The sequence below is a fragment of the Phaethon lepturus genome, unplaced genomic scaffold (assembly GCF_000687285.1).
Source record: "Phaethon lepturus isolate BGI_N335 unplaced genomic scaffold, ASM68728v1 scaffold8193, whole genome shotgun sequence".
Taxonomy (NCBI): domain Eukaryota; kingdom Metazoa; phylum Chordata; class Aves; order Phaethontiformes; family Phaethontidae; genus Phaethon; species Phaethon lepturus.
In genome coordinates, this window is record NW_010529648.1 from 1 (window position 1) to 10,410 (window position 10,410).

At 42.2% G+C, this 10,410-nt stretch overlaps 1 protein-coding gene across 1 annotated transcript; it reads left to right on the forward strand.

Annotated features, from left to right (window-relative positions):
• Positions 1-347: 347 nt before the first annotated feature.
• On the forward strand, positions 348-10,203 carry IGFBP3 (insulin-like growth factor binding protein 3; the record flags this gene model as incomplete). Its single annotated transcript, XM_010284004.1, has 3 exons — positions 348-577; positions 3,604-3,723; positions 10,072-10,203. Coding segments are annotated over 3 exons (476 nt in total), but the record flags the coding sequence as incomplete, so codon positions are not given.
• Positions 10,204-10,410: the final 207 nt, after the last annotated feature.

Sequence of the window (10,410 nt, forward strand, 5' to 3'; positions counted from 1 at the left end):
GAAACTGCAGCGGACACCGAGGGGTGAGAAACCGGGGCGGCGGTGGCGTGCAGCGAAGGGGAGGTAGCTAGTTTTCAGGTCTTGGGCAGCCGGCACGGCTGGGCAGTGCAGTGGGGTACCTTGCGAGGCTGCCGGGAGCAAGGGGATGCTTCAGGTACAAAAGTCATCACTTGGCAACAGAGGTGCTGATGCATGCAGAATGATAAGTTGGTTGTTCATCTTTTTATACATTGCTATTTTGTAAAGGAAAATGAAACACATAGACTACTCTAGTGGCCTGTTGCCCTTCCAGACACAGTTGGCAGTTGATTAACATTGTTTCTTCACTGCATTTGTTCTTCTCGAAGGAAATTCCAGTGATTCAGAAGAGGAAGACCGGAGTACCAGCAGCATAGAAAATCAGGCCATCCCAAACTCTCACAGGGTACCAGATTCCAAATTGCATTCACCGCACATCAAAATAGATATCATCAGGAAAGTGCAAGCCAAAAATACGCAGCGCTATAAAGTGGAATATGATTCGCAGAGCACAGATACACTGAATTTCTCTTCTGAATCCAAACAAGAGACTGAATATGTAAGTAGATTTGTGAATGGAAAGGCATTTCCTAGCGAGTATGCGTGTGCATCTATATGTATATGCATGTTGTGAATATGACAAGATAAATAAATAAACAAACAAACTAACTGAATGGTGGTAATTGTTGTAGCCATTTAGGACATTCTGTTGTTTAACTGGTAGGTGAAACTGTTGGATCTGCAAGTGCAGACAATCAGCAGACCAAGCAGATCATGTTTGGAAAACACAGAGGCCTAACACAACGACATTTACATTGATACAAGTATGGTTTTCACTAAGTTGTTTCTTAGAGATCAAAAGTTCTTGTTCCTCCCTGTAATTACCATACTTTTGTGTGAGTGGACTTGGGACAGGTTTGATAGTGTCATCATTAAATTTGGTTGCAAACAGCATTATTGGATTGCAATAATGGTAAAAAAGATGTTTCAGAGTCAGTGTAGTGGCACTGTGTTCACACTCCATGGTGCAAATCAAGGGAGATAAACTTAGGCTAGGTTGAAGGATTAGGATCTTGACTGATCAGTTATTGTTTGTATGACATGCTGAATACTGCCTCCACTTCCAGTCGTTGTTTGCTGCCGCTGCCTAAATGCAAAGGTTCACGGGCACACAACTTGCCATTGCTTCCTACTGACTGTGCCTAATGGATTTGTAGGGCAGCCAGAGTGTGGTGAATTTGACGGGAGAATAATTCCTCTTCCTGGACATCCTGGCTGATATCCTGGTGGTTATCCTGTGCCTGATCCAGATGGCCTAAAAAATATGTCTGGATGTACTCTGGCATTTCAAAACAGTCGTTGTGAATCCAGAAGTGGCTTCCCATCTGCAAAAGAAGGTTTTGAAACCTGTATGAGGTGAAAAGTTGTGTCTGAAGAGAGTGTGGCCTCAAAGTTAACACAGCAAGCTGCATGTTTAGTTTGTCTCTGATGTCCAGCCACCTAGTAAAAACACTTCAGTATCTTCCAGCATGTCCTCCTCCCAAAAACATGAAGTAAACTGCCTACAATAAAAGAATGAGTTTTGGTAGTTCTGAGGAAATAAGGTCCTGGTCTTAACTAGGATGAACATGTCACTTACGTGGTAGTTGGGCCCCATGAGCAAAGCCACACCGACTTACCAAGGCTGCTGGTGTCTGTAAGAAGCAGCAATAAGTCCGTACAGGACAGGTACCTTTGTCAGCAGAGGCCATTCTAGCTGTGTCTGCATGTTAGCTTTTGATATTTATCTCTGTGACTTTGGAAGCCTGCTTCAAAATAATAATTAGGAAAAAGCTGTTGATCTTTTTGTAGGCCTAACTTAAGACCAAATCTTTGAGCATGTGGGATTTATAATCAGCATGTCTGAGCAGTTTCAGTTTTTAAGGAACTGCCAATAAAAGCAACAATTAAAAGCATGTATTTTGAGCTTGTGAGATTGATACTGAAAGAAAACATATGAAAGCAGCAAGGAGGGTCTTTGCTAACCAAAAAATCAATTTTAAACTCCAGTAGAACTGTAGAGTCTGTGTGCTTTCAGACACTCACATGAAAGGCACTTTACATGAACAAAATAATATTACCACTTGAAAGTATAAATGTCATTACTTCACTAATTAAAAATTGTACCAAATGACTCTTTGTGTTGATACAACAACGTAAGTGTTTTAAACCCATGCAGCAGTGCAAAAGAATTTTTTTGGGTCTCCGCTGAAGCAGTGGGCTGGTGGACCGAGTCAGTAATGTGCCCAGACAGGAGTGTAGCTAATTAGCACAGTTTGTAGGCTGTGACTTTTGAATCCCAATCCCACTGCGGACACTGACTGCCTTCTTGGCCTCTGGCAAAATGTGAAGTCCTCCGCTCCTGGTTTTCAGCTTGCAAAGTGGGGCTTGTAATTCTTTACTCCCTACCCTTAAGGGCTGCAGTGAGAAATAATTAGTTGGTGTTTGAGACATGCTCTTAAAAGTGCTTCTGGAAGTTCTTTTTGGCTCGTTGTCCTAGAGCTAATCCTCACTACATTGTTGTCAGCCTTTTGCAGATGGAGAAGGTGAAGCAAAAAGTGACATAGTTGTCTAATGAGAATGTTGTGTGCAACCATTCCTTTACATGGCTGCATCCATTTGGTCCAGTTGAAATAGGGAATTGTTGTCCAAAGTTCCAGTATTTTTATATATACATACACATTATGTCAAACTACTGTTTTTTAATTAAATCCATTCCATTCAAGCTTTCAAATCCAGCAGAATCACAAAAATCAAATGGCATTAGGGAAAATCTACCCAAGTGGTGCATTTCCAGTTGCCTACCTTTTTCTTTTGAGAGTTGGGGTTGTTCAGCCTGGAGGAGAGAAAGCTGTTAGGAGACCTAATTGTAGCCTTCCAGTACCTGAAGGGGGCCTACAAGAAAGCTGGAGAGGGACTTTTTACAAGGGCATGTAGCAATAGGGCAAGGGGTAATGGCTGAAAGAGGGTAGATTTAGATGAGAGAGAAGGAAGAAATTCTTCACTATGAGGGTGGTGAGGCACTGGAGTAAGTTGCCAAAAGAAGTTGTGGATGCCCTGTCCCTGGAAGTGTTCAAGACCGGGTTGCATGGGTCTTTGAGCAACCTGGTCTAGTGGAAGGTGTCCCTGCCCATGGCAGGGGGGTGGAACTAGATGATCTTTAAGGTCTCTTCCAACCCAAACCATTCTATGATTCTTTTCCCACTTGATACAAGGCCAGTTTTTCTAAACCCAAATTATGTTATATATGATTGCTTTACGTACTGGTTAAGCCTTCCTGTAGGTATATGTGGCTGTGATTTCCACTGGAAGTGCCAGTCTGTGCCTCGGCATGGCATAGGGCCTTCAGTGTTTAGGAATCTGTTTGTCCTGAATGAAGCAGAAAGTCATAATTTTATCCGTGAATTGTCTATCTTTCGACATATCCAGCATCCCTTTGTTTTAATGGCTTTGTTTGGGTTTGTGTTTCTTGCCCTTTAAAGATTTATTAACTCTTGTGTGAAAGACAGCATTTGTGAATGAAGTTTCATTTGTGTTTTCTAACAGGGTCCCTGTCGTAGAGAAATGGAAGACACTTTAAACCACCTAAAGATCCTGAATGTCTTGAGTCCCAGGGGTTTTCATATTCCAAATTGTGACAAGAAGGGTTTCTACAAGAAAAAGCAAGTAAGTACGGAGTCTTGATCATTTCAATGAATGCACTTCACCTTTTCTGAATCTTTGCTGAAGGATCCTGCCAGCAAGGTGCATTACGTATCATTTTGCAGAGGAACTAGTTAATTACCAGTTTTGGGACCTGACCTGATAGTGCTGAACCTTGTCAAGTGGGGACAGTGTTTTTATTTTCTGTTGATCATGACAACAGATTCATTCGAGAATCTTCATACCTAATCACACATGCGTTGGCTGGTGTCCTAGGTACTAATGCCCTTTGGTTTAAAAAAAGCAGTGTCTCTGTGATAACCCACGGAGCTAAATATTGCAGTCACCATATGACTGTAATAGATCAACGCTTTGAATTGTAAATAGCTGCTTGAGAGTTCCTAGAAGAACTGCACTGGATCATATTACAAAAAGCAACTTGAGAAAGACATATATCTGTCCTTTATGTGCTACACAGATCACTTCCAAAATCCAGGTCATGTTATCATGAAAGTGATACATCTAATAGTTACTCTGCAGCAAGGATGGCTTCTCAGCCTTCTTTGGTTCTGGGGTTGTGACCTTTCTTGACAAATGCAGACCTAAACTGCAGGTATTTATGCTTTTTTTGCGTTGGGTTGAGCTATGGCAGCATTCTCCATTCAGTGCTGCCCTTGAAGCTCATTCAGGAACTTGGGGAAGTGCAAGACGTTCCAGGTTCTTTGCTTGGTGGGCACCCCATCTAATTCCAGTGTTTAGTTAGTGACCTGCCTCCAAATGTGCTTCTTGATATAATTCCAAAATTTCCTGCATTCAAAAGTTTCTTTAAGATTTTCCTCAAGGCAAACCCTCTGTAAGGCCAGATTTTATTTGTGGACCCTCTTGTCTCTCCCATTTGGGTTTACACAAGTCAGCCTCTTTCTCTGGTAGCTAAAGGAGCGGCTGACTCTGTTACTAGCTAATGCAGTTCATTGATTGGAAGTGAGAGGCCAACCTCTGACCAGGCAACCTTATTTTAGGAATGATATCTCTCCATTTTTTGGCTTCCAGCTTCCTTAGAAATAGTCTTTCCCTTTCGGGTATTCCCTGGAGCTCTGCGTTAAGCTGGCAGTGTCAGGTGGGGCGTCTGCCGTAAGGGCGAATTTTCCAGCCTTCCCTTCTGCCATCAGCCCAGCGCTGACTACACGCTACACTGTTTGACCTTCAGTGTATGCTGCTGAGCTTGTCTACATTTCCCAGCTTTTCCCAAGCAGGTGGTAGCAACTCCCGAGCAAGGACGGTTTCTTTTTGTCGTCTGGAGTTCTGAGAAGCCTGTGTCATTCATGTCCTGCTACGTGTAACCTAGGAGAGAGCAATGCTCACACCTCAGTCTGCATTTGTTCAGAAAATAGGTCCGACTGCTATGTGGAGTGCGGCTAGGACTGTGTTTTGTGCCTGTGACATAAAAGCATTTGCTTAGCTGCTCCAGAACAGTACATCATTTAACTGCATTCGGGGCACGCAAGCGTACTGTAGGCCCTTTCCTTTTCTAGGTATTACAGAAGACCACAGATTGGTATTTACTTTGTTCAGTAGATCTTCCTTCCATCTGTCTTCAGACTCTGAGGTTTTTGCTTTGTCAGCAAAAAGGTGTTGGTTTGCACACAGTCTCTGGCACGTGTATGTAGTAAATTAGATCCACAGTAAGCACATATTGGAGTGCCTTACTTTAAAGGATGACTACACTTTAAAGTGCAGTCATAGTTCTGCCACTGAGGCATAAAAAAAGGAAATGTGGAGGAAAAAAATAGGAGACATAAAATATACTTACTTAGTCTTTGTTCCTAGAAGTTGATTTACAATAAGGTGTTCGTACAGAGCAAAGACACACTTCTGCCCTCTGTGTAGTGTCCATGCTGCCTGAAGACTTTCAAACTGCCTTAGGAAAGGTTCCTGCACTATGTGCAATAGCCAATCCGGACAGCAGACATAGAGGACGAAGGGATGCTTTCATAGCTGGCCAGCCTTATCAAGTGCCATGCCAATCTACACAAGTCCCAGTAGTTTTAATTGTAGCTTGAGACAGCTCAGGATCCTGTACGAGATGCCTGCACATGGAGCCCCTGTGAGTAAACATTCTACATGAAATGCAGCCAGAGTGCATCTCCTGTAAATGAACCTCAATCAACCCTGGGAACACAGGCCTTCACAGGTGGGGCTTACAGAGGCAGGCTGCTTCTCACATGAACAAAATACAAACCGAAAGTAATGTTTGCAACAATTTGAGTTGTCCTTGTTGAATTAACTCCTAGAAAAAAGCAGCACTTTGAGAAGTGAGTGAGTCTTATCCAGACTTAATTCACTGTCTGCAAGGCAATGTGACAATTGTGTTTGGTTGGTTTTTGGAGCATCAACATGTAGGTGTGATATTTTAGGCACTGTGAGCAGGTGTCTAATCTCTTTAACAGAATGCTAGGCTATTTTACTAATTTCCTTCATTGCTATTATTAGCAGCATTCAATCTGTAATTCAATTATATTCTGTTGTGACAACAAAATTAATAATAATAATAATAATAATAATAATAGGTTAGGAAATGGACAGCAAATCCATCAAAAAATTAGTGTGAGCTAATTTAATTCTGGAAACAGCTGCCAAAACCACTGCCTAGGATGATAATATGGTTAGATGTGTGATGGTAGTAATCTAATAAATTATCACCACTCTGAAAACCACTAGAACTCATTCAGAAGGCACTTCATATGTTATGAACATATTCTGCCTTCCTGGTCACCTCTTCCCATCAAGTTGAAAGCAGTTATTTTTCAAGACATTTGTCGGTATTTAGAAATTGAGTTTTCAGGAGCAACCATCGGGAGTAATCTTCATATGTGAAACAATTTTAAGAACATAAATTTATCTGTCAAGGTATAACATGAAAAGAATTTCACACCTTGTGTATATATAAACTTTTTAAAAATCACACCTATTAAAATTCAGAATTCTTTGTCTTAATAAATCACACATGCAAGGTTGTACTACTCAACTGTGGTATACAGGCATATTTATGTGGAATAGCTTGATACAGGCACGTTTCTGCCTCAAGCATGGAAAAAAAGGTTTTGATGAAATTAGAATTATTATATGGGGCAATTCTAGTAATTGCAATTCTAGTAATTGCCCCATATTTGTATGCTGGAGCCAGATACTCACCTAAATGTGAGCTGGCATCGTTCCACTGAAAACAGAGCTGGGCTTGGCAGGAGCCAAAACGGCCCGAGGTATATGTCAATGTTGTCTGCAGTCTGTTCCAGGAGACCACAAGTTGTAGCTCCACAGAGACCTCTAGGCTGACCAGGAATTCAATGGGATACCATATGCTTTGCTATGCTTCACGAATGCCTCTGCGGCACTTCTTTGTGGAAGGGAGAGGGGCAGGTGGCATGGAAGCTGGCAGCTGGTGTTTCTATCAGAAGTAATTATTGGCTCCACCGCTTGGGCAGTTTTCCAGCTTTTTGGACTTCTGAAGTCATACAGAAGAGCTGGGCAGAGACTTGAAATGTATGTGGAGTACAAAATTCAGAAGAGCAGAATTTTACCCACCCCATCCCCCCATATGAACTGTCCACCACTTCTGTGGGGAATGCAAGCTAGCTGCTTCAAGATAAAAGCATCACTTTTGAATGAGAATTGCTTTACTATTGACAGCGTGGCTGAGCAGGTAGTACAAAATCGCAGATTGGAAAAGGTAAATTGTTTCCTCACAGAGTGTTATTTCAGCTGTAAAATGATCTAAGTGTTTCGTTTTCCAAACGGGCTGTCTAGAAAAAATAAAAAAAAATATTAGTAGTAGGGAAGGTGTTCCTGCAGATTAACTTCATATTGTAGTTAATTCCGAAAATTGATTATGCAACTGTAAAAAGCAATTAAAACTTCCAACAGCATGAGATAACTTTAATTGATCATTTGTTTTGAGAGTGATGCAAGCCTATGAATCAGCGAGAGTTGTGCAACGTACTTCATATAGTACTTCTAAAAGGGGAGGCAGTGTTACTATTATTAGCAAAACTGTAGTTTCATTGCCGGAGCAGCAGGCTGGCAGCCAAAAGCCCTGTGCTCTAATCTGGGCTCCATCTGTGCCTGTTCTCCTGGGAAAAACAACTCAAGAACTGTTGCCTCAGTTTCCTTTTCTGTAAAATTTAAGTTGTGCAAAGGCTGTTGTTTATTAATCTCTCAGTTTTGAGCATGAACAATTTAAGTCACTAAATGTTAATACCACTTAAGCTAGAGTCCAGTCCAGTTGCCACGAAAATTGAAGGAAAATTTCCCACTGATGTTGCTGGACTTTGAGCAGCCATTCACGGAAATCCTGGAGAATACGTGCAAGCCTTAGTCAGGCTTTCGAGACAATATATGCTTGTAAAACTTATGTTTAAAGATTAGTACAGCAAACCAGTTGAACAGGTAACTAGAACTCAAATGCAGCTAACCACATAGTTTAACAAATTATTGATGTAGCCCTTCTCTCAGTAGGTTTGAACATTTTCACCCTCTACTAAAATAAGCTGGTATGTACTTTAAGCTTGATACTGTCATCCTGCTGCCATCCATTTGCATAGGGCTAATGCAGAAGCACCGCAAATTCAGAACAGGGAAGGCATTGTATTATTTCTGCGTTGGGCTTTTTACTCAAAAATGTATCACAAGAGTAGATTAATTTGCAATTATGATGATTAACATTACTTCATTTACTCTAAAATAAACAAGAGAGAAACTTGTTCAGAAATTTGTGTCTAATGTGTGATCTGCTCCCATCTCTTTCACGTTCCTAGTGAGGACTGTCTACTGTACTTCATGCTGCCACAAATTAGTTGGCTCAGGGGCTAATCTGCTGGTGCAGGCGGTCCCAGGAGTGACCCATATTCACATTCTGTCCAAAATACCACCCTTTTGCCTGAGGTCCTAAACTAGATGTGGAAAGGGTTGGGCAGCATGTGAAGCCCAACACTTGCTTGATGTTTCCTTGTGTACCTACACATGGGAAGGACACTTAGCTTTGTGAGCTGTTGCCATATCCACATGGGAGATGGGGACATGCCTGGTAGACTCTGGAGAACAAACTGTTGAGCAGTAGTGGCAAAGTTTGCCTGACTTGTACCAGCCTGAGCTTCTACAATACTTGAACTGCTGTGAGTGTGATCTCAGAGGTAGCATTTGCTCTGCTTGCGTGATAGCCTTTACAGTGCTGAGAGCCTTAAGTGGCTTCAGTGTAGCCTGTCTTCCCTCATGTTGGCAATGCAACAGATGAAACCTCAGTCTTAGATAAGCTAGGTATATTTGTGTTACCACATTTGTGTCACCACTTCCTTTGTATGTCCGTCTTGACTAAACAGCCACCTTTTAGCAATTGTAGCGAATCCTGTATCACCAAATCTCAAAACTTGAGCTGACATGGAGGCTATGTGTTGGCAATGAGGTTGACCATGGCAAACCTAGTGAGAAAATCTGTATCCTGGAGACGCATGTCTTCCAAGTGGGTGAAAACCTTGCAGGGTCCCAGAGGTTCACAGCATGTAACTGTGTCCAGGGTTGCATACTGAATACAACCTGCATCAAGTCTTTAGTCTAGTTTTTACCATTCTTGGTTCCTTGGGGAGAGCATTACTTAATACAGACTAGACTTTGTAATGCATTTTTACTGCATTACTGTTTCTAAAGAAGTTCAGTGTCATTGCCTGTCTAGTGGTAGTTTTGGGTTGGTCAGCATTGCTGACAAATTCCACCAGGCAACTTCTAAAGTTGACGTAGGTTATAGACTGATACATAAGCAATCTTATTTATAGGAAAATATACAAAGTTTTAGTACACCTAGCAGTTGTTGAAGTGATGACTCCATTACAGAAGGATTATGTATCTGTTAATAAATGTCAGCTACAGTATTGAAATTCCTCCAGCAAACAGATGCAAGCCAAGGGTGTTTACTGCTGCAATGGCTGTCTTTGCCAGACCCGCGCTTTAGCGTAGAACAGATCTGTTAACTTTCTTTTCCACACGTGGGTCCCAGTCATCAGCCTGTACTGTTGTAAGTAGTCCTGATGTTCAAAGGGGGCAGCTGTGCTGCCTGATATAATAGGGAGTAGTTCATAAGGCTATTTTCTGGTAGTTCTCAGAGCAGTTTTATTATGAAGTAATTAGACCCAAAGGGGTTGACAGGCAGAGGAGATAAGCTTTTATTGTAATACTTTGTAGTGGTAATAAATACTCTGTTTGATTCTGTCAGATATGGCCAGGATATGGAAGTGCAGCTATCAAATGAATAGGAATCCCTGCTATGTAACACGATCAGTAGAGAAAACAAAAATAATGCTAAATGGGTGTTTTATTCTGTTTCAGTGTCGACCATCCAAAGGCCGAAAGAGAGGTTACTGCTGGTGCGTTGATAAATACGGACAGCCGCTTCCTGGGTATGATGGGAAGGGAAAAGGAGATGTCCACTGCTACAACTTGGAAAGTAAATGAGGGCTGGGTGCCAGCTCTTCTGTCATCTGTGCGTGGCCGCTGGACCTCGCAGAGACCTCGGAGGGGCTGGGCAAACGCTGTGGACTGCATTGCATGTGGAGTAATGAGCTCTGCCTCCTGCAGTGGGTGGGGGATTGCAGCCTCTGCAGACGCGGTGGCAGCTGCACCCCGCCACCGACATGCTCTGGGCTCCCTGTGGGGACGGGTAGGGAG